At 44.8% G+C, this 24,337-nt stretch overlaps 1 protein-coding gene across 14 annotated transcripts in view; it reads left to right on the top strand.

Moving 5' to 3' along the window:
• Positions 1-24,337, top strand: part of Apbb2 (amyloid beta precursor protein binding family B member 2) — a 346,490-nt gene that overhangs the window by 299,461 nt on the left and 22,692 nt on the right. The window contains exon 1 of one of the 14 annotated variants that reach the window (XM_087187855.1): positions 9,712-9,832. The exons of 12 other annotated variants lie outside the window; for them this stretch is intronic. Coding sequence is in view for 1 of the 2 variants with exons in the window: in XM_087187854.1 (XP_087043980.1) it covers positions 22,272-22,327 (56 nt within the window). In the remaining variant the exon portion in view is untranslated. Of the gene's footprint in view, positions 1-9,711; positions 9,833-19,658; positions 22,328-24,337 lie in introns of those variants that run through there. One more of the 14 variants, XM_087187854.1, reaches the window with a different exon arrangement.

Here is a 24,337-nt window from a genome sequence, read left to right as displayed (position 1 = left end):
AGGAGCAGGTTTTATTGTCTGTATTTTATAAATGAGAAGAGGCCAAGGGGAAATCACACATTTGTGCAACGTATGCTGCACAGGCCTGCTAAAATGCTAAGAGTGGGAAATGAAATATATCAACTCTGAGAGGCAGCCCGGGTTATTTTATACTGAAAATTTGATCAGTGCCTGGGTGTTGTGGTGCACGCCTGTCATCCCAGAACTTGGGAGGCTAAAGCATAAGGATTGCTGCAAATTGAGGAAGGCCTGGGCTGTATACTGAGTTCAAGGCCAGCCTGAACTACATAGTGAGACTCTGGCTGTAAATTAATTAATTAATTAGTGGTTAAATATCCCTTTGGTAAATAGAGAAAAGTGTGGGGGCAGATTGAAGCAACATACATATAAAAAAATGGGTATTAAAATTAGAGGTCCTTGGCGGCTAAAGTAATAAAATGACTGGTGGTTAAAAGGACCAATTTGGTCCAACCACTGCTCTTTAAAAATGAGAAATTTTGCTTGAGGTAAGTAATTTAGCTCCCTTGTGGAAAATTTCTTCAACTTCTAAGGCAATTTGGAGTTTGGAACTACTGATTTAGTCTTCTGAATATATCAGGAGTTTTAAAATATACATTTTCCATTCAATTAATAAGTCATGAATTCATTTAATTTATCATCAATGCAGTCAGAAGTCATCAAAGTAGACTTTGAACTTGAGAATTTACTTCTCTCCTTTAGGTTAAGCCTGCCATAGTTACTTTCTTACTGCTAGGACAGAATACCTAGTATCTACAAGTTAAAGGAAAAGAGGTTTATTTTGGCTCACAGTTTGTAGAGGTTTCAGTTCATAGTTGGCTGGTTCCAAAGCAGGCATGGCAGAGCAGAAACAGTTCATGGCATGGCAGGCAAAAAGCAGTAAGTGATCAAGGGAGAAAGAGGGATATATGTGTGTGTGTGTGTGTGTGTGTGTGTGTGTGTGTGTGTGTATGTGTGTCAGTCCAGCCCACGCCCACAGTGACCACCTCTTGCCACCTGGCTTCACCTCTCAACATCACACCAAGCTATAATCCCACCAGTGGACTAATGCAGTATCACACACCTATGATCCAGTCACCTCCTAAAAGCCCCACCTATGAGTGCATGAGGCCTTGGGGTATATCTAGATATAAACCATAACAGTATACATGCCATATTTTTCTGAAATTCTAAAATTGGGACTGCTTACTGCTAAAATTGGCCACTGGATTATTGTATTCTTTAAAAGAAATTATCTTGCTTTCATGATGTAATTTTCCATCTTAAAAAAAAAAAAAGAGTTGTGTTAGTCTTCCCATTTCTGAACGAAATGCCTAACACTCACAACTTAAAAAGGAGAGCTTTTATTTGCCTCATGGTTTCAGAGGATTCAGTTCATGGTTGGGTGGCTCCAAGCAGAAATCTTGGCAGAAGGATTTGGCCAAATAAAGCTGCTCATTTCATGGAAGCAGACCACCAGAACAGTGTCAGAGAGAGGGGCCAAGAACCAGGTGTATAATCAAAATCACACTTCCGTGACCCACCCAGACACACCCAGAAGTGCTTTACTAATCCTCTAGGTAGCTCTGAAGCCAATCAAGTTGGCATTCCAATTTAACTGTCATGAGAGTGGACAAGATAGAATCTGTGGTCTGGCAGACCAAAGATGCTCAGATGGGAGCACACATCTGAATCAGCTGGAAGTCTAAAATACAGCCTGCTATACCTGATCTTCCAAGCTTCTGAGTCTCAGCAGGTCTGGACTGGTACCTGAGAACTTGCATTTCTAAGTTCCCAAGTGATACTAATTCTGTCTGAACCACACTTCAAAAACTGCTTCCCTAGGCTGAAGAGAGAACTTGCCAAGAATAGGCATGATTGCTCTCTGTCTTGCAGCTTTGAGAGGTGATGAGGGTGGCAGATTTCAATAACCAGTCTATTCAGCTACAAGGCTTCACTTTTTTGCTGGGAACTCAATTTGGAATATATGAGTTTCCTATCATTGAGGTGGAAAGATAAAGCACAAAGAATTTAAGAAGTTTAAATTTTAGAGTCCTCTTCAAGACCCTTGGGAAGAGGCCTAGAAATGAGGACATATGATTTTTGTAAAACTTTTAAAAGGAAGATATTTTTATATTCTTTTTCTTGAAGAAGGCTGCAGATACTGTCCTGAGTTTTAGGTCCCACAAAATCTAGATGATTAGCACAATTAGCTGATACATATAAAAGGAATGCAAGTTGTAACAAAGTTTTTTGGTAGATTAAGCAATCAGGAATAAGGACAAATGGGGACATCATTTCAGAGGACTTGAGCCTCATACATGAACTTTAGTTGTGACCTCTGTAGCATTTAAGCAGATGAAAATTCAGGTTGATCTTAGCTCATTTGCTAAATGACCACCTTGCTCTTGGTGGGAGGGGGCGTTGCATCAATTTATTTGTGAAAAGAGCAGATTTTTTTTTTTTTTGGAGGAGACAGGTTCAAATTTTGGCTTCACCCCTTATAATTGAGTTCACTCTTTCCCTCTGAGCCTCTTTTGCCTGTAAAAAGGGTCATTACTAATACCCAAGTCGATATGGCTAGTAGGGTGCTAAAATGACATGATGCTTTGAAGACAGGAAATGCTACCCAGTGTTAGTGTTTACTAGCTAATAGAATGAATAAAAAAGACCATTCTTCTAGATCAAGAGTCAGCAAACTTTTTCTGCACATGGCCAGACAGTGAGTATTTTAGGCTTTGTGGGTAATTGTCTGTCTTTGCTACTTACTCAGTTTGTCATTGTTAGGCAAATGCAGCCTTATATGTGACATAAATGAAAGCCACATGGATGTTTCAAATAAATGTTTTATATAAAAACAGGTGCATGAGTTCGATCCCCAGTACCAAAAAAACAGGTACAGTATGATGATATGCCAAAATTGATCTAAAATGGCACTGCCCTTCAAATTAGGAACTTCCAATTGATTGTGACGATCAAATGGGTACTAGCAACAATAAAAGATTTTGGGGAATTTTTTTTTTCCTGTACCAGGTATTGAACTTGGGACCTTGGGTTTGCCAGGCAGGCTCAGTGTCACTGAGCCACATCCCCAGCCCCAAAAGATGTTTTTGTTTAAATTCACCACTAAAGGATCAAAATGCTAGTTCAAAATATATCTCCTTTCATTTCTGTAGTTCTCTGGTGAAGCTGAAATCTCTTTGGGGTGTACAAGGTGGCCTAGGAAAAGCAAAGTAGACAAGGAGAAGGTTATCATTAAGAATAGGCAGAGCCAGGGATTTAGCTCAGTGGTTCCGGCGCCTGCTTCACAAGCGCAAGGTACTGAGTTTGATTCCTGGTACCAAAAAAAAAGAATAGGCAGAACTCAGAACTCCAGCTTGTTTCTTTGTGTGCCTCTTGGCACCAGAAGTAGTGATGATAAGGTCATCTCCTCTGACGACACTTCTTTGGGACCCAGCCTCAACCACAAAGTTCACAAAGTCTTATGAATGCCAAGAAATTGAAGTGGTTCTATTTTGTGATCTCTTAATTATTTTTTTTAAAAATGACTGATGTGCTTCAGTTTGTGAATGTGGAAAAGTGAGATGAGCCAAAAAGTTTTAGGAAACCCATCAAAAGATAATTGCCCATACTTCTTAAAAGGGAAATTAATCATGATCCATGAATGTTCTAAATAGCCACGGATTTTTTTTATGCGAACCTGTTTTCACTTCTCCTGAACAAATGCTTAGGAGTGGGATTGCTAGGTTGTGTGCTAGCCGTATGTTTAAGAAACTGTCCAGATGCTCTTTGAGTCACACTGCAGCCTCACCAGCAAAGCAAGAGAGAGGTAGGCCACTCAGCATCCTTTCCAGTGTTAGCAGAGTTTTGTTTGAGGGTTTTTATTGTTGTTGCTGTTTAGCACTGTAAAATGTATAAAATGGTAACTCCTTGTGGTTTTAATATGCATTTTCCTAACATCTTTTTTGTGCTTATGAAAACTATTTTCTTTGATAAAGTATTTGTTCAAACTTTCAAAACCTCAGGTGTTGATGTTTTGATTACTGGCTTCACTCACAATTGCCCCAAACTGGGAATGAAGCACATATCCATCCAGTGATAGATGAATAAACTATGGTGCATTCTTACAATGGAATTCTCAACAATAAAAAGAAATGAACTCCTGATACAATCAACAGTTATGCTAAGTGAAAGATGTGAGGTGCATAAAGCCATATAGTATACTATCTCATTTATATGACATTCTGGAAAAGGCAGAATTATTAGAGCAAAGCCAGACCATCAATAGGCAGGAGATGAAGGAAAATACAATTTTCCCCTAAGAATGTCTCTTGGCTTCACTTTGCTAGCCTCTACCTGCTTATCTCTGCCATCCCCTTCCCAACCATGGATTCAGTACCAATTTAAGCTTGGCTTTGTGGTACAGAAACGCAAGCATGCTTTTTCTGTAGCTGTAATTGTGGAAATTGCTAGACAGCCGGCTTCCCCCTTGGTCCTCCTTTCTTGTTGCCGAGTGACTCTGTCTTCATCCTTAAGCTTGTAGTGTTCCTGCCCTTTTCTGCAGTTTGAGCTTCGAGGGAGAAAAGCCAGAAGGCTGGGTAGGGAGGGGGCTGAGCATTTCATGAAGAGACCCTTGTGTTGGTTCTGTTAGGGTTCTGAATGGTAGAGGGTAATGATTTTTGCTCAGCACCGCCCCCACCAGCTGGCAGTTTGGGGACATGGGAGCTGAGGTGGGGAGGGGATAAGTTGAATCTCTATGCAGTAGCCCAGTGAATGCCAGGGAATCGCCCTGCAGTCTTTGGTCTAGTGGGAGGTTTTGTCTGCTGAATATTGCATAAAGAAAATGAGCTACACTGCCTGCCTAGGGCTTGGAAGTCTTTCACATACAAAGACTTTTGTTGTACACATTTATTATAAATAGCCTTTGGTTTTATAGGGCAGAGCAGGAAAACTCTAGGCCATTGGGCAGGAGACTTTTTTCTTTTTCAAATTTTCTGTGAGGCCTAAGTTAAAAAGATACATACACTAGTAAAACCTGGAGGTCTTTTAGATAAAGGTCACATCCTAATGTGAATGCAAGCCACGCTTCTGCTGTGTCTGACAGATTTTGTGGGGCAGTAGGGGTTTCCTTGTACAAATACAATACGTGTTACAGAGTCCTCCAGTTGTACATTTGGGGACCCAGTTCTGTCAAATAAGCTGGAAATATTACTCTTGTGCACACCTTCTTGGCTTTGATTGTCTAGGGTCATTGTAGATCTGAATTGAATTCTTTTTTTTTTTTTTCTTTTTTTCTGCTGATAGTCGGATGAGTATGATTTAGATAAGTTTCATCTGGGTTCATGCTATTCAAAATGTGATCTCTAAATAAAACCATGGGCATCACCTGGGAGCTTTTAGAAATGCAAGCTCTGGCCCAGAGCTAACGCACCAACATCTGCATTTTGACCAATTCCCAGAGAATTCATTTGCACATGGAAATTTGAAAGGTCATGAGGCAGGAAATCCTGCCCAAATGTCTTGCCTGTTCTGTTGATAAGCTTAGGGTCCTGTATGACTTTCAGAATTGTATCCCCGGGGAGTGTTCCCAGTGTCCATGTAGGTGTGAGTGTGGGAGCATGCTATTTTGCTACAAATGAATTTAGTAAGTGTTCGGTGCCAAGCTGGACACCAATAAACAAGCATAGTTGCCTCCTTCAAAGGCTCTAAGTGTGACAGAGGATGCAGAAAGGGCTACAGTGTTCTGTTGTCATTTGACATCCTTCACCACATGCAGTGCCAGCCCCCTTCTCTGGAGACAGACTCCACAATGCCCAGTCCACAGGCCCCCTGCCTCCACAGCCCTTGTTTGGTCAGAAGGGGGGCTGCTCCAGACCTACTGAGTCTTGGGCTGAGACCCTGGCACCTTCACTTTAACTATTATTATGTGCACTCTAATTTGAGAGCCGCTGGCCTGGATGAGGCTTTGACAGTGCACTGTGATACAGAGGGCTGTTTACCTATAGTCTCCAGTGTTTAAGGAATCAGCCAGGCTTTCCTTCTCCTAGATTGGGGGAGAATTTGAAGTGGCTTCTTGTTCAAAGCTGCTTTTATCTTGGGCTGAGGTAATAGAGAGGGCTTGTGAGTGATGTTTAAGGATAGTTCAAATTCATATTTATGTATTTTCTAGTCACATGTTTTCCAAGAGCAAATGATAATTCTTTGTTCTATAATGAGTTAAGAGTGTGAATACTGTTATGACAATCCCATGACTTTCTTTTTTAATGTGTATACTCATCTAATGAACAAATTGAAATTGGATTATGTCTATTGCACATTGTACCACTTATTATCCAGTTTAAATGCAGGTCTGAGAAATAAAATTGATTTTTCTATGCTACTTGGGGACATCGTAGATTATTGGTATGCTGGGTGAATTTTCAATTAGATTTGTGTGGGAGAAAGAAAGATAAATGGCTTGGTTTTTTAAAAATATGCAAATAAACTGTGATGTCATTCTAATTAGGAAGTAGGATGACTTAAAATTTGGTGACCTTCCATATTTTCATAAAGCTTTTTATAAAGGTTTTTAAAGCAGATATCTTAAGGAATTTTTAGTTTTGGAAAGAGAATAGAGAACACCTTATAACAGTTACTTTGGCAATGGCTACCTTATGTATCAGGGAATGAGCTGTGATAGCTACTAGAATTTCACATATATCCAAACCTATTTTTTCTATAAACTAAACTTTTTTTAAAAAACTGCCTTGATTCTGTAAACATCTTTTATGTGCCAGCCCTGTGTAGGTACTCGCCTGATGTTAGGGCCTCAGAGTTGGTGGCCTCAGCCTGCTTTAAAAGCATCTGCTGCAAAAACAGAGTGATGGGCTGGAAAACATAAGGCAGGAATGCAAGTCCTGAGGAAGGAAGGGACAGCCTCTTGGAAGAGGTAACAAGTGATCTGGACCTTCTTTCTTAAGTAGGTGTTTGCAAACTGGAAATTTATTCTTTAAATTGTAAAAGCATTACATTCTAATTACGTGGTCATTTAAAAAGTAAAAAAAAAAAGTATTAACTTGCTAAATTTAACGATTAGTGAATGTATTACATGCTTATTGTCCATCAGAAAATGTGCTTACTGCTATAAATGGAGCAAGGAATCGCCCACCTCAGGTTTGATAATTTGCTAGAGTCCTCACAGAACTCACTGAATACTGCTGCACTCATGGTCATGGTTTGGTACAGCGGAAGGATGCAGATTAAAGTCAACCATGGGCAGAATCCAGCCCAGTCCCAGTGTAGAGCCTGCAGCTATCCTCTCCCTGGGGAATTGTGAACAGCATAACTTTGTTTTGCTGAGTGACAATAACATGGAGTATTGTCAACCAGGAAAGCTCATCTGATTCTGGGTGTCCAGAATTTTTATTGAGGCTCTACCAGTAGGGATGGTTGAACGGTTCAGGGGCTCATGTGGCACCTGTAGAGATGGAGCCAGTGCTGTAGCACCCAAGGCTCTGAGGCAGACAACTGTGTACCTAGCAGGCACAGATCTTAGAGATCACCTCCCAGAAGCCCAGGGCAAATACCACTTCTCTCTGACCAAGGCTAAGTTCTTTACACAAACAACAGTATACTCTACTAGAAATTTATAAAGCTCTCCATAAAGTGAAGGAAGTGAGCAATAAATGGATGATCATCTGAATATATGATGCCAAGTTCCAACAAGGACTATGAAGGAAAAACCTGTGATGCTGTGAAGGAGAGTGCTGCAGGTCAGGAAGATTTTCCACAGGAATCAGCATTTGGACTAAGATGAAGGATGAGAGTGATGGCCGGGTAAGCATTACAGGGAAGGGCATTTCAGAGGAAGGGACAGTTTGTGCAAAGGCTCTGAGGGTTGCAGGTAGCCCTGCATGTTGCACAGATGGGAAGAAGATGAGACCGCAGCAGAGAGCAAGAGGAGAGAATATGGTTGCAGCAGTGGCTGGAGAAGAAAGCCAAGGACCACATCCCAGGTGGCCTTGGAAACCCTGAAGGTAACCGCGGACTTCATTCCAGTGCCGTGGGAGGCCACCATGGGTTCTCAGAGCAAGAACATGGATGCTCATCTCTGTGATTTTTTTAAAGGGGCATCTCTGTGGCTGCCATGAGCATGTAGCCTGTTGTGGACAAGAAGGGAAGCAAGAAGACTGTTCAAAAACGACTGTAACCACCTGATGAGAGATGGTGGCTGGAGCCAGGCTAGTGGCATGAAGTTGGAGAGGAGGACAAGTTGAGAGAGCAGTAGGAGGTGGCATTGGCAGGACTTGTCAAGCATGACTTCTCTGCCAGTAGACTCCCGGCTACTATACTGTGCTGTCACCCTGTGGCATCTGGCAGTCCCATCTGATTTGTTGCTTCCACCCCACTATAAGTGGAGAATCACATAACTAAACTTATTAGAATTGTGTGTGAGGAAGGAGGGATGGCCTTTCAAGGGGTGACAGGTGCAATCCTGTGAAACTGGCTTACTACCTTCAGACTTGGCAATTCTGCTCTGGCTGCTGAGCCCCAAGCCTCAAATCCACCTCACCCCCACTTCCAGTCTGGGGTGTGTTCCAAACATTTGCGGTCACCAGAGCAGTTCATTGTAAATAACTCTTGTAAATAATGGAGGTGTTGCTGGCTTAAATTTAGATACACTAGGAGTGAAACCATACACTCTCTAGAAAGACAACAGTTAACCAGAAAAGCCTAATCTAATATTGTTGGCACAGAGCCTAGCACTCAGGGGGTGTTTCGTAATTGTTGAACATGGGAGCAGATGTTTGGGCCTGTTTTAAAATGTGGACATTAAAAAGTTTCTCAGATACGTGTGGGGTATTATACCAAACCCAGACAAAAATCTAGTTACACAATCCCTTGATTTTTTTTCCACATGTATTTCCTATTTTCTATCCCTATAAAAGGACCGTGTGGGGCTTTGAAAATAGCGGAAAACATGGCTAATGTCCTCTCCCTTTTTCACTTTGTTAATTGGTCTATCAAATAACTTATTCATGCCCAGAAACAATTAGCAAAGGGAGTACTTTCAGTGCACATAATATAATCAGCAAAGGATCTTGAATGTTCCTTTCAGACTCTTGTTTTGGCCAGTGGCTGGCCAGCACTCATTTACAGTGCTGTCACTTGGCCCACTAGACACTTTCCGGCTTCCGTGTGTCTGGGGAAGGGGCTGTCAGCTTGAGATGACAGTGTTTGAGTCTGAGTGTGATCTTGACTACAAGTCAGCGGTAAACTAAAGGTGCTTTAAGAGAGGCAGGGATCACAATTGTGTGTAGAACTGAGCTGCTGTTAAGTGCTTTGTGTCAATTGGAAGGTAAGAAATACCTTCTAGCTCTGTCCACGCTTTGCAGCCTTTTGAAATCCAGCTACTGAGGTTTATCAAGCTGTGGATCGGATCCCTGTCTGCTGTCTGCTTTTTCTTGGCATTGCAAAGGCTTTCTGGCTGTGGGCTGCAGCATCTCCCCCACCGCTCTCCCCAGTGGGGTTAGAATGAACTTTCCAAGTCCTGAGAATCTAAAAAGGGAAATATGCATATGTGGGCAGGAAGGGGAAGATTCCGTCCTTCTCTTTACTGTCCTACATGGCTCCTCGCAGCTGGGAACATCTGGCGGGAGCACCTGGCAGGCAGGAGCAGCAGGCGGCCGGAGGCCGAGCAGCCAATGGGCTGCGGCGGGCAGCTCAGGCGGGGCGGGCCTGCGCTGGGAGGCGTGGATGTGTTCCCTCCAACTTGAGAGAGGAGCGCTCTGCTGCTGGGTTGAGCAACTGCTTCAGGCGTGCTGGTGCCTGTACCCTGCCCTGCCAGGAGACAAAGGTGAGCAAGTTGGGCAGGGGCTGCGTGCTTTTGTTTGTGGGTGTCTTCAGAGGTACCGGGTTGCATATAGCGAGGTGGCCCTGGATATCCGGGGGACAAAGGCTGCGCCCTCCTTTCCCGAGTTAGCGCTTAACTGCACTATCTTGGGCAGGGAAGCTGGAAGGGCTGAGGGAGGCTCTTTCTCCCTGACTGGGGGAAGAGTTTGAGGACTGTGTAAAATGAGAGAGAGGCGTCCTTTGATCCCAATTTACCAGCCCAGCAGGAAACCAACCGTTCCATGGTGCACTACTGATATTCTACCCGGCATTTGACACAGCCAGCCTTGTACAATTGAATCAAAGAGTGCATTCATCTCACGTGCCCCCCAGGGAGTGCACGTTTGTGTCTTCTAAATTAGCACTGAGAAATATTGCAGGGTCTTGTTAATCCAGTATTTGAATTAAAAGCAATATCCTTCGGTGCATGAAGACTGTATTTCCAAATAATTGTAGTTACATGATTTTAGAATATTGGTGTGACTTCCATATGAGGAAAATGTCACAAATTCTCAAAATGCAGAAACACCGCCAACTTATCATGTGCCTGCTCTTGGCGTTGAAAACGTAGTGTTTTCAAAAAGAAAACTGTGACAATTTAAATATTGCTTACCACACTTGATTAGATTCTCAGGGAATCTGTCCCCTTTCTAGCTATTATCTGTTTCCCTATACCAATAATTGTATCCAGGCACATCTATCGACCCCTAATTAATGTGTAGCTGTGAATCTTCATTACTGCTTTGGATGAGAGAAGGCGGGAGGAGGAGGCAATCCCATTAGTCTTTTTCCTTCTTTTTATAACTCTGCAACTGCAGCTTGGCTTTGACCTGGATCATGAATGAAAATTTCTGCCTTGCTCCCTTTTGGGTTTTCCTAGACCATCAAGTTGTCTGTCCCCCCTCCAACCTTTCTCTGACACAGAAGCAGTTTGTAAGTTTTCTCCCTGAAGTTTGGATCTGTTTACTTGCTATCAGAAAGGAATTACTAATTGTCCCAAGGTCTTTCTCAAGAAGTTAGAAGAACAGCTCCAGAAATCCAGCTGTAACTCTGTAATTTTGTGAAAGTTATCTCTGACCGTGTTCTTCCAAATGGAATGTGAATTAAACACTTAATGGGAAAAGGCTTCCCACAAAGCATCAGCCAGTGTTGCAAAGACGGTGCTGTGATTCTTGGCTCAGCAGCGCGAACCTCACTTTGATAACAACTGGCCAATTTTAGAGTACTAGCTTTTGAGCCATGTACTAACTTTTCAGCAGTGGAGATCATTTATTTTAACAAGCATTTACTGAGCATCTGCTGCCTGCTGGCCCTGGCACTGGGGATTAGTGGTAAGCACAACAGGTACTTCTTGCTTCTTGGAGCTCACTGTGCTGGGATAGGGCCTGTGTTCGGGGCTCTGAACCAGAGCATTCCTGGTCAGCAATGTGGGTGACACTGAGGGGAGACAAGAGGATGTTGTTGCTGTCTGCTATCCTGGAGGTCAGCTGAGCCCAAGGCTGGAGATGCAAACAGGTGGAGCCCAGGTCACCTCCACTGCATGGGGCTTGGGGGGACATAGGGGGTGGTAACACAAACCAGTGTTATTCTGGACAGGAGTCGGTCTTCTCCGCCGAGAAGTCTAGGGCAGCGCTAAGTTCTAAAGAGTCTGAACAGTGGCATTGTTTATTTAGACATGATAATACTAGTCTGCTGCCAAAACTGTCAGTCATGCAGTTTTCTACTCTCACCCTGATCATCCTGATCAGCCCCCCAAGAAAATGAATTTCATCATGTTCCACTGACTGAGCATAGTCTCTGGAGTGTTAAAAGATAAAGACGTTAAAGGACTTGGAGCCCAGTGGGAAAGCCTCTATTTATTCTCTGTATATTTTTCATGAGCTTGGAGGATGGACTGATGGCTCATAACTTCATATTCATCTGAGTGTTCCAACTTTTCCACAAATACTTGGGATCACATACTAAATAGCAGCATAACTTGTTCTTTTTTAAGTGCCAATGTTGAACACAGGATATGACATTTTTGAAGTTTTAGACCTTTGAATTCCTTAGGTACCTGGTATAGGCATACAATGTTCTCCATAAATCATTGAATTATTGAGTGAGCAGATGAATCAGTGTAGATGAAAATATTTAATTGTCTGTTTGAGGGGTTTAATTAATGACTATCTTGACATTTGTCTTCTGTAAGTTAATTTGCTCTTTAGCACATATGGAGCATCTACTGTGTGTCAGACACCTTAATAAGTCACAAGAGAATGAGACAGACAAGGTCCTATTCAAAGAAGCAAGAGATAAGTCAGAAAAACAATTCAGGAAGCATGATAATACAAGATAATGTAGATTATGCTGATTTCCTTGAAGCTTGATTAGACAGGAAGGGGCCACCAGGAAGCAGCCCTGTGTAGGCTGGGATGGTTGAGCTAGGCCCGAAGGCTGAAAAGAAGCCAGCCTTGTGGGGAACAAGTAGCAAGGTCTGAGGGAAGAGGAGTGCTCTGCATGCTCAAGGGTGAGGAGGAGGCCACTGTGGCCGGAGCTGGGAGCAAGGAGGCCCATGGTTTGTGCTGGGTTGGTGAGGCAGGTAGGGACAAAATCATACAGTGCTCTTGGACTGCAGTTGAAGGTTAAAGTTTGATTGCCATAGAAAGCTCTTGAGGAGTGGTAATCAAAGGAATGCCACCATCCACTTTTATTTCATAAAGAAAGTAGAAACAAATCTCAGGGAATGCTGCTAAGCAGATGGATATTGGAAAGCGGGGGTCCACTTAGCCAGTCCTGGTCCAGGAGAGATCACACAGTAGAAGGCATGCAGAAAAACAGGTGGGTCAGGAAAATGGTGGACGTTGAACTGACAGGGTTGACTGTAGAAGGTGCAGGAAGGGGAGTGACCCAGGAGCGAGTCGTTGGTTATTTCTGCTGGAAATACATATTAAAAGAAATAATGAGTGTTCAAGGACAGAGTTATTAAGCACTGAGACCACTCATTTTAAATTTATGTTATGTTATGTATTTAGCACTGTGAGTGAGCAGGCAGACCCAGTGATGTAGTACACATTTAGACATTTTTAGACATTTTCACCCTTCAGTCCCCTCACTCTTCTTTTCAACTGGCTAGCAGAACTTTGAGCATTTTCCTGGCATAAAAATTAAGGGTTAAAATAAGAAAAGAAGACAATTTTAAGCCTTAAGTTATAGGAAATTATTCTACTTCTTCCGGTTTTATAAGAAACCATTGATAATTGCAGTTGAAGTTATATTTTGCCTGTAGTATCCTCTGACAACTGATATTCTTTCATAAATAAAACTTGCTTGATGGGTATTTCAAATCAGAAATTGACTCCCTCAGTAACTTTGCAGGAAGTTCACTGAGCATTTTGGCAACTAGAAAAGTTGTCTTCTGTATGTGTAAGGTAGAAAAATGAAATATAGGTGCTCCTTGACTTACAAGGGAGTTATATCTCAATAAGCCCATTTTAAATTGAAAATATCCCACCCAAATGTAAAACCAGGGTGAGAATGAAGGGGAAGAAATGATTAAAGTATGTTGTGTGCATCTACAGATCTGCCAAAATGACACCTATTAATCTGCACAGCCAATATGCACTAATAAAAATCTGAGGGGAAAAAAGAAAATACCCTGAGTAGAAAATGCATTTAATACACCCAACCACTGAGCATCCTAGCTTAGCAACACAGTGCAGCGTTGGCTGTTTTCCCTCGTGATCGCATTGTTGACCGGGAGCCGAGGTTTACTACTGCTGCCCACTATCCCAAAGGAGTGTGAGTATCATACTGCATACCATGCTAGCCTGGGAAAATATCAAAATTCCAAGTACAGTTTCCACTGAGAGCATATTATGTTCACACCATCATAGAGCTGGAAAATTGTCAAGTGGGACCATTGTAAGTGAAGGATTGTCTGTCCTTAAGTTTCTGAGGGCATTCTCTGCCCTCTCCTTTTAGCTGCAGAATTATGAACTTGAAAGCATATGACATCTTTGTCAGGGAAGTTTGGTTTTGAAAACAACTTTGGTTTGATTTTGCAAGAAATATACTAGTGCAGAAAATATTCTTTCTACAGTGTTTTGAACAGATGGGAAGGGGTCGGAAAGAATGGGGCTGCCAGCCTTTCTGATCTGGAAGCCTAGGCTGGTTACTCTACAACATGTAAGCTTGTCTGGGGATGAATACATTATGACAGTTGAAATAATTATGATAGAAGAAAAGCAGCTGCTGAGAGCACAGTTGAAAATTGGGGCAGAGTTGGCCTGATTCTGTCACGTCAAAGCACGCGTCTGTTTGCCAAGCTACCTGAGAATGCTGTTTTCAAGGAGTCTGGCAGCTTTGTTTTGCATTCTCCCCTACCCCCTGGAAACATTCAAAGAGTCGTAGCCTATTGGTGACCTTTTTGAAGTGAAATGGCTGGGGCAAAGATCTATATGGATGCTTTCACATGTCAGGCATTTGTGCAAGATTTCAGTTAAGCAAAGAGCGGTTTTTGCTTTGTTTTTTCTTTGGTGCTGTAGATCAGACTCTGGGCCTTGTACATGCTAGGCAAGCATGCTGCCACTGGGCCACATTCCCAGCCTTATCTTTTAGTTCTAAAGAATTTTCCAATTGGGAAGGCTTATACTCCTTGGTCCTGGTTGCTGTTGTTTGAGTATGGACCCCAAGGATTCACTGGCTGGTGTGCTGGGGCTGGGTCCCCAGTATGTTGGTGTTGAGATGGTGGAAGCTTGAAAGATGGGTGTTACTGCCAGGAAACTAGGTCATGGGGGCAGTGGCCCCAGAGAGATTCATGCTGGAAGGAAGTCCTGTGAGAGCAGCTTTTATAAGTGAGCCTGGCACCTCTCCTGATCCTTTCCTCTCACATACATCCCACCGTGCCATCCACTGTATTGCGTTATAGTCAGATGGCCCTCAAGAGAGCTAAGCAGATCCCAGTGCCATGTTCTTGGCCTCTAAACCATGAGCTAAATAAACCCCTTTTCTGTATAAAATACTCAATGTCTGGGATATTGTTACAGTAACACACGGTGGACTAACGCAGTTAGTGGAATTGTTTCTGGACAATCCTGAAGTTTGTCAGTACTGGTAAGAATTATTCCACCACCTGAGCCAGTCAGAGGGCCCCACACTTGATTTAAACTCTGCTGTTACTGTCTTGAAATTATAAAAATTTTTGTAACAGGGAGCTTTGCATTTTCATTTTGTACTGTGCTCCGCAAACTAACCAGTGCTTGTCCATATTGTGTGCTGCATGCCTGAGTCAGATCACCATCAAGAGCAGGGGTTGCAGCTTTTTCCCATGAAGGCCAAATAGTCACTATTTTAGGCTTTGTGGGCTGTGTGGTCTCTGTTGGAGCTACTCAGCTCTGAGGTTGTAGCATGCAAGCATCCGTAGCCTGCACCTGAGCATGTGGACATCACTGTGCTGCAGTGATGCTTTTCTTACAGGAAGGCAGATCTGGCAGGTCATAGCTGCTAACCCTGGTCTAAAGGACCTGCATGGAATCCAGACAATTTTCTGTCCTTTAGAAGTAAAAAGGTTCAGTCGACTTTGGCTAGCTCCATGGTATGCTAAAATCTAGTCCCCAAAGAGAACTCTGGCAGATGATCAAGCTTTTAATCTCACCTGTGAGCCTCTGCTTTAGGATGGTGTATTGATCCTAGTTGTCAAATATGGACAAGTATGGAGAATGACAAGAAGGCAGACTCGGATGGTAACAGCGAGATGGTACAGCGGTAACGTCGGAGGGTTTTGGTTTTTTTAAATCATATTTAATTGAAAAGGAAAAACAAAATGCTGAAACAGGAATCTAGCTGCCTATAAAAACTAAGGTCTTTAGAGAGGAAGAAGGTATAGTCTTTCGCACCACACCAAGAAGACTGCTCCTGGGGATTCCATGTCCCTGTAGGGTGGTACTCTGGGTGCCTCCAGACGTGGCCCTCGGCTGTCCCCTGGCTCAGCTCCTGTGGGATGTATTGTCTTGGGTTCCCCAAGTAATAAGCACTACAGATATAAAGAAAATTATCTATGGAGTTAGTAAATCTTGATAGAAGTTAATATACAAGGGAAATTTCTATATTGATTTCTAGGAGCAGAGGACTTGTTTTTCATTAGACAAATGTCCCAAAGAGGAATCCAGTTTAGGGGCCCTAGAATCACCATTGTCATTTCTGCTGGAGATAATCAGAGTATAGATTTGCTTTGATTTCAAATAGAGTCACAGGAGATTAATGATCTTCCAAGAACTCTGCCTCCTGCCCATTCTGATGAAATATGTTTTATTGACATTGCTTCAGATGACATGAAAATGGAATAGGAGCTAAAGTCATTTTTAAAATGCTGTCCATGACAAACAACAATAGGAGGAAAAGATACCCAGCCAACTCTCTCTTGTGATCAGGAAGAGAAGAGGAACAGGGAGGCAGTCCTCTTGTTTATCCTATTCAGATATTCATCACTCTTTTAGAGTGATCATTGATTGCCTCCTCTGTGCCTGGCAGGCATGTATGATCAAGGCAGAAAGGCCCCTGCTCATACTTGACTGCTTTGGTGGAGAGAAGAGAGGCGTTGAGCAGATAAGGAGGGTGATTTTAGATGGTTGAGGGTTGACCCTGTGGGGATCCATCCAGGTGTTTTGGAGGTGGCATTGATCACAAGGAGTCTGGAGGTCGTGGGGCAGTGAGCTCTCCAGGCCTGGGGAATAGCAAGTGCAAAGGCTTCAAGGCAGGGGTCAACTTGTGTAATTTCGAGCCCAGGTTAGTGGATACTGGGAGTTTGGTGGTGAATGTAAGCCAGGGAGCACGGGAAAGAATTTAAACTGAAACAGCATGAAGTTAGTGTTGATAGCACCAGCAGTAGACAGAGAGAGAAGGGGAGCGCTGGGCCATCTCTCCAGCGAGGAGTAGTGTCTTCAGCAGGGCTGGCTAATTAGAGGGAGGAGTACCTGGCCCCAGCTAGACCGCCTGGCAGAGGGAGGATCTCAGCCTGTTTAGTAGCTGGGTTTGGGCATGAGCAGGTTCACTTCAATCCCCTGAACCTGAGATTCCTCCTGTGTACAGTGAGAGTCAGGATGCTCCCCGGAATAAGACTGACAGGGCAGAGGGCTGCCGAGGTACCTGAGGCCTGGCAATGGCTGGTGTGTGCCAGGAGCAGAGCCAGGCTGTGGAGAGGCGCTCAATAGATGCAGGTAGCAATTGTTATGTTAGTAGCCATCAGTCTTGCTAGCACTGACGCTGCTTTCCTATAGATACTACTGGGTGTACAGAATGTCAGGAATACTTGTACCTAGATGGAAGTTAACAAAATTCAAATGAAGGCCAAGCATATCAGCCTTTTGTGGTATCTACCCTGGTCTCCCTCCAGCTGCACAAAGAAATGGGGAGTAGAGGTGGCCATATGCTGGTCACCCCAAGTCTCCTCGGGAACCTAGAAACTGGTGTAAGGCATGGCTTGTCCACAGGAGGCATAGAGTTGAAGGGAATTCACCACAGTCTCACCCTCATTCTGCAGACTGTGGAGTTTTAGGTTGGTTGGGTTGGGCTGGGGTTTTTTTTGTTGTTGTTGTGTGTGTGTGTGTGTGTTTGTTTGTTTGGAGTACATACGAGGCAGATGCTCTAGGCACTGAGCTAGCCCCAGCCCATAGCTGCCATTTTATGGGGTTTTGTGTAGGTCTGTTCCTGCCAGAGCTGTGCCCTCGGGCACTTCTTGTACGGAAGCCTTTGTGTCAGTTTGGGGAGCTGTCATCTTCCTGCTCTGTATCAGAGTCTCTGCGCCTTCACACACTCCTGTACCCTGTCAGACAGGAACCCTCTGGGCATCTCTCTTTCTGGGGTTTTTATTTTCCCATCTCTACTTTCGGGAAGGAAGCCAGCCCATGGTTCCACAATTTAGGTATAATGTTTATAACTTTATTCTTTGAAACTACCCTAAACTTTTTACTTTGAAGCCCTGACTTGGCTTGAGCTGTCCCTCACTTGAGAATTAAATACAAGTTGTGTGTTTGTCTCCATTCTCTCAGACAAAGAAGCAAGATTTTGTGTTGTGTTTTTACTCTGTAATACAGCACAGATGAAACCTGAGGCTTGCTAATTCTTGCTGTCTTCAAAGATGGACTTTTTAAAAAGTACTCATCCCCTGCTTGTTTTTAAATGTTCTTCTTTCCTCTCACCAGCAAGCTGGCTGGTAACTATTGTCTTCTTTCCAATGGCATGAGAAAGGTCTTTGTTTAGAAGAACGTGGCTTGAATTTCAATAACCTTACACTGCTCTAAATCCACAGGCATCACACTTAACCCCCTTGGAACTCTGACTCCCTGGTGCCTGGTTAATTGCTGTGGCTCTGCATGGTGCTTCAGGCCAAGCAGGTAGGAGTGGAGCTTGCTTTGGAAAAGGAAGCACAGTCGGTCCAGGGCAGGTGTTCCTGTCGCCCTTTGGTCCTGGGAAGGATAGGCCCTTTCCCTGAGCTGAAGCCTCTGAATTCCACCGGAATCCAGATGGGAAATTTGTGTCAATTTAGCATTCACTTCAGTTCTGATGTGCTTCACCTGTGGGGTGCAGATTCCACAGGGTTCTGGGAATGAGTTTTGGGGATCGATGAAACTTTGCAGCTCCAGCGCCGTTCAAAGTTATGTATAAAATTGAGTCCGGGCAAATTTTTTTCTGGATTGTTGTCATCAGATTCCAAAAAATGGAATAATTCAAAACAAATTAAGAGGGTGAGGGATTTTAGCTCAGTGGTGCCACCGCCTGCCTCACAAGTGGAAGGTCCCAAGTTGGATCCCCGGTACCAAAAAGCAAACAAACAAACAAAACAAAACAAATTAAGAATGTTCCCCAGGGCCAGCCTCCCCCTATGTCAAAGTGATCACAGGCCTAACCTGCCCAAGTCTACACTGCAAGCCACTCCTGCAACACGCAGGAGTTCTCCATAAATTAACTCATGCAATCCTTACAGGTCTCTTAGGATGTGAGCTCCATTAGTGTGCCTTCACAGATGAAGAAACTGAAGAAGAAAGAGACTAAGACAGCCTCCCGCCAAGGGCAAACTACTAAAAACTATCAGTTATGAAAGGGGGAAAAACATAAAGCTGGAGGAAAAAAATAAGCCATCAGGTACAGAAGCCAGCATAAGAATTTTCATGACATTGACAAACATCAAAAAGTAGCATGCAGCCAGGCATAATGGCTTATTCCTGTTATCCCAGCACTCTGGGAGACTAAGGCAGGAGAATCACAAGTTCAAACCTAGCTTGGGCAATTTAGCAAGTTAGACCCTATCTCAAAGTAAAACATTTTTTAAAAGGGCTGGGGATATAGCTCATTGTGAAGAGCCTAGGTTCAACCCCATGGCTCTCCTCCACTCCACCCTCAACCCCCATGCAGAAAAAAGGACCACGCATCATAGAATTCCACAGACACAGTTGCAAGCAGAGCAGGGCACTGGAGAGGCCTTGGCTGTGTTTTCAGTATCAGAAGGGAACATTGTGTGTTGCGCAAGACATAGGTGGCCTGGCCAGGGAGGAAGGAGGAGACCATGGTGCCCGCTCCCAGAAAGACACGATAGACTTTGTCGTCCTGGTGTGCATGCCTTTACCACACCATTGTTTCTTAGGAATTTCCTGTTGTTTGGATGCCCAGTTATACTTGCCAGGTAGTTCTGTTACTTCCAGCTTATATGCAGGAAACATTGCCAATTACTCATGCACTTACTTTCCCAAGGAGCAGCCCCCGAGAGCACGCTGAGCAGGCAGCCTTGGGGTATGTGGCGCCAGAGGAATTAATCTTGGGGTTTAATTCTTCCACTGGCATCTTGGACAGAGAGGAGGCAGCAAGCCTGTGCCTAACTCTTAAGTTTAGCCTCTGCACTCACAGAATGGCCTGTCTTGTGCAGAAGCTCAGCTTTGGGCTGATGGTTTTCTTTTGTCCAGTAAATGTGCAAGGTGCTGAGTTAGGCGGAGCAGCTGCCACTGTCTGTGACCCTTGTGGATTTTTGAGTGATATTTCAGAGATCCTCTGAAATTCCTTTTTATGACTGGTTTTCACCTCAAACTTAAATCAAGCAGTGTCTATTAACCCCCAAAGAACTAACAGTATTCAAAGTTTACAGTATCTTTTTTCCAAGTTCTGCCTTTGAGAAACACAGTGGCCACATATTAGTTATTTCCTTACGTGAATAAATGGCAGTGAGTCACATTTAAAATATCCCAGGCAACAATCATAACTATACACAAAAGGAACAGATTGTATTCTCAGGTCCTTAGACTCAGGACTATTGGGCTCTTTTTATCACACACCAGACAGGCATTTTATTAGGAGTAAGAAATTCAAGGTTTTGGCATAGACCAAGAACTGGTCCAGGAACACTGCCTGCCCCTTCTCTGTCGTCAGGCTCAAAGCGCTGACATCTTTTTCTGATAGCAATAAGATGAGATAGGAAGGCCTGGGCTCGGGGAGGCTCACGATCTGCCGAGGGTGCACAGCTGTGTGCTTGAACTGAGACAGAACCCTGGCCCTTGGACCCTTTGCTGTGAAGCTGAATTCCTGCCAGGAATCAACCTCCATATGTGAGGCCGAGGAAGTAGAGAGGGGCCTGAGCTGGAAGTGACTGCATCCTCCTGTGGGATGTGGTGTCCGGCAAATGTGAGTGGCCGTAGCCCCTTCCCTCAGTGACTGTCCCTCCATGCAGAGTCATCTCCAGGGCCAAGCGGCACGGCCCAGCTGACCCTGAACCCACCTGATGATTTCGGGCTGACAGCGCTCACGATCCAGGCCATTGCTTCTGTGCTCTGCACATTTCTTATGGTGGCCCTGAGCCAGTGTCCTTGTCCTCCTTGCACTGGGGAGGAATCTGTCACGGGGGCACTCTTCTAGCTCAGTGTGCCCAGCACAGAGGGGAGCCCAGGAAGTGGACACTCAGTGAGCAAGGAGAAGGTGGGTACCCAACCCAGAGGAGCACGGGCCTGTCCTCTCCTCAGCCTGAGGCCTCTCCTGGGACACCAGCCTCCTCTTCTCCCACTGTGCTCCAGGCAGGGAGGGTGCTGGTTCCTCAGGTGTCCTAAGCTCTTTGCCGAAGTCGTCTTCTGACCTGCCTCAAGCACCTGTGCATAGGGACCTTCTGGCTTTGTCACAGGGGGACAGACCATTAGCGGGCTCTGCACGGCTGCGTAGAAGTGTGAGACACCTATCACAGGGACATGGAGGAAGACTAGAATAGAATCCTGCAGCCTGTATTTAGACCATCTTCACCAATATTAGCTGTGTGACTTTGACCAAATTCCTCAACCTCTCTGAACTTGTTTCCTCATTTGTCAGTGAAATCAGTAATATTGGCCCCGCAGGTTGCTATTAGGGGGCATACAGAGCCAGAGCTCAGTAAATTAGGGCAATTGTTAAACCTGAGTGAGGCACCACATGCCTATAATCCCAGCATATATTAAAGTAGATGCTCAACCTTGTTGGTTTTCACTTGAGATGACTGTGTAACTGCCGCTTGGGCTTGTTGGTTCTTCCCCCCACCTAACAGTGTCATGGTCACTGGTCTGTGTCTGGTGCACGGCTCTGCCCTTCCGCTTCACGGCTGCATGGTTCGCTGTCTGGCGTGCAGGGCACTCTCGCTGTGATGTTAGCCCTCAGCCCCGTAGGCCCCAGTGGTCACTCCGTGACCCCAGTTGCCAGGTGCAGGCGACAGCAGCCTCTGTGACCATGGCTTTCTTCCTGTCTTCATTGTCTGTCCTGCACTCCCGCCTCTTCAGTCCAGTCTGTGTGACGCATGTGTGTCACTCCTCTGGGGGATCTTCCCTTGGGCCCGGTGCCAACTGTGGGCCGAGGTTAAAGGACTGCATCCACTGCAGCTCTGGGGATGGAACCAAAGTGTGCCACCTCCAAAGCCCAGGCTGTTCCCAGCTCCTCTCCTCTCTTCCCTGGACTTCTCTGCCGCCTCCCCTTGGAGCTATGGTCTGCTGGCTCTCGCCCTTCCTACCTCTGTCCTGTCTCCCCACTGCTGCGCAGAGCAGGGATGCATTTCCGTATTGTGGCTCTATCAGAATGTGGAAGCCTTGTGAACAGGTAAGGCTGGGCTGTGTCAGTGTTGCTGTGTGGTTTTTATCGGGAGCAGATAGAGGTGGAAAGTGAAGATAAGTCCTCTGCCAGTGTTTACTGCAGCTTCCCGTATTTGACTGTGATATTTTCAACGTGATTACCTCCCCCAGTTGACATGTTGCCTCTGTAGATTCAGCTGGAAGCTCTTGGCTTCATCGTAACGTGGCTCAAAATACACTCTTCTGGGGGATAGAGTTCAGCTAAAATAAGCACCGAAGGGCTATTAATTGCTGCAAAGTTGGGAATATGATGGGCCTTTGGTGCTCAGAGTTGCTGTGTTATTTGCCGGATGCATGTGAATGCTAACGTGTTGTTTCTGTTCTGTTCCTTCATGCCTTCCCGGATTCAGAGAGAGGTAACCAGCCGATTTTCACTTCTTCCCCTTCGTGGTGTCTTCTGTGTCTGGCAAAGCTCACTTGCTTTCTCCATACGCATCACCGTCCTCACAGCCATCCTTGCCTTTGACAGGCAGAACTTTGTTTTGTGTTGTTTAACCATTTGTCTCCATTGTTCACAACAGAGCCTGGAGTTCATGTGGGACCCTAATCCCCTGCTGCGTTTGACCCTATTTGGGGAAGGTGATGGGCTGAGCAGTTAAGTGTGGTAGCACTGTGATCACTCAGTGCTTACTAACAGCTGAATACCCTGATCCGCGTGCAAGGGAATAAATGGGATAGAAATGCTTGGGCTGCATATCATGTTATACAAGGAGGATTTTTGTGCTTTTTGAAGAATTAATATTAGTGCGTATATATTTTCTAAAGTTTTGTTAGTAATCTTTGGCATTAGGCTAATAGCCAGAAGCACTGAGCCAATTTCATTATCAATTATTAGCCAAGATATATGGACCTCTGCTCCTTTCCCAGCTAGAACAAAGAACCATGGAAAGCATGAAGTGAGCCATATTTATACCTCAGATGCCTTTTTCCAGTGCTCTGAATGTCAACCTGCCCATTTGACTATTTGGAAGCTTTAAGGTCCGCCATTGTCTAGCTCTGTTACCTCCTATAAACTCCGTTTTTGAGAGAAGAAGGGCATTTTGAGATTTTTCTCCTTGGAAGAATGATGGTGGTTATTGCTGGGGAAAGTAAAGAGACACTAAGCCAGTCTTTGCGTGGGAGTTGAGCACAAGTGAACTCGCTGCCTGGCTGGGAGCTGGAAAATGAAGACGAGTCTTCTTCCAGTGTTGACCGCAATTTCCTGCCCCTGACTGGGGTGTCTTGACCATCCAGACTGGCTGTCATTTCTCCCCCTTGCCGTGACCTGCTGTCATTGCTTGGGGGTTTGGAAGGAGAGGGAGTCAGCAGACACACTTCCAGGATCAGACTTGCAGAGGTGTGAGTAGGAGAACTTAGGCCTTTTGTGGAGGTCATGGCACAGGGAGGTGGTTCTGGAGGACCAGGGCTGAGTGTGCAGCCCCGAGCTACCTCCCCTGAGGAAAGGAGTCACTGGTAAGGGTATTTTCAGGTTCTTGTTACAGTATATACCCTCTGTGTACTCAGGTCTCCTCATAGGGAGACGGTTGCTCTGAATATTAACAGTAAGCCTCTAGGCTAGAGAGGGCTACAAATAAATGCTGGTTCGCTCAAGGCATGCTGATAATTACAGGTGGTCAGATGTCAAATCTGCTGTTTATCCAATCTGTGCGTCTCACAGAAGTCCCCAGTAAAGAATTCCCCATGAAGAAGGTGTACCCAGCTACCGGGCTGCTGGGATGCCTCGCAGAGTTTCAGAACTCAGCATCTTCTCAAGCTTATAAAGGGGAAAAAGAGCTAGGGGCTGAGCTTTGTGAGATTAGGAGTGCTCACGTGTGGTGTATGTGAGAGTGGGTAAAATGCACAAGAAAAACGCCACCAGAGAGACATTCTGGATTGCCCATGCAGGAGGATGAGGGGTCTCGTGCTCTTCCTCCCTCTTCCCTGTCCTTCCTGCCCCCACATCAGGAGTGTAATCCAGAAACGAGCTGAGAGTCTTGGAAACAGGACTCATTTGTTTTTCCTGGCCTTATATATCTTATTAACCACATTTTGGTACAGCCTCAGAGCCCTGTAAGTCCATTGTGTCCTCCTGTGGGCCCCTTGCCAAATCCCACGTGGAATGCCTCGGTGTAACAAAGAGGAGGGGGCCCTGTGTCGAAAAGGGCTAGAAACGTGCTGTTTGGTTCGGTCCACGTCCCTTTTCTGTTGTTTTATCCTTGTTTGCAGGTGGGACCATCACTGTGCTGGGGACAACTCAGGGGGCTTACAGCTTCAACAAACAGACAAGCTGGGAGGAAAGGGTAATTGGGACCATTTTAGGAAGTCTCAGTGCAATTCAAATGAGTGCAGACATTTATTAGAATATCCCTCACGGAGAAGGAGACAGT

This window comes from Heterocephalus glaber, unplaced genomic scaffold (assembly GCF_053883595.1).
Source record: "Heterocephalus glaber isolate CG9 unplaced genomic scaffold, H.glaber_assembly_v1.0 deba00001509, whole genome shotgun sequence".
NCBI classification, from domain to species: Eukaryota; Metazoa; Chordata; class Mammalia; order Rodentia; family Bathyergidae; genus Heterocephalus; species Heterocephalus glaber.
Note: the sequence above shows the minus strand (reverse complement) of the source record. Positions and strands in the feature narration are given on the sequence as shown.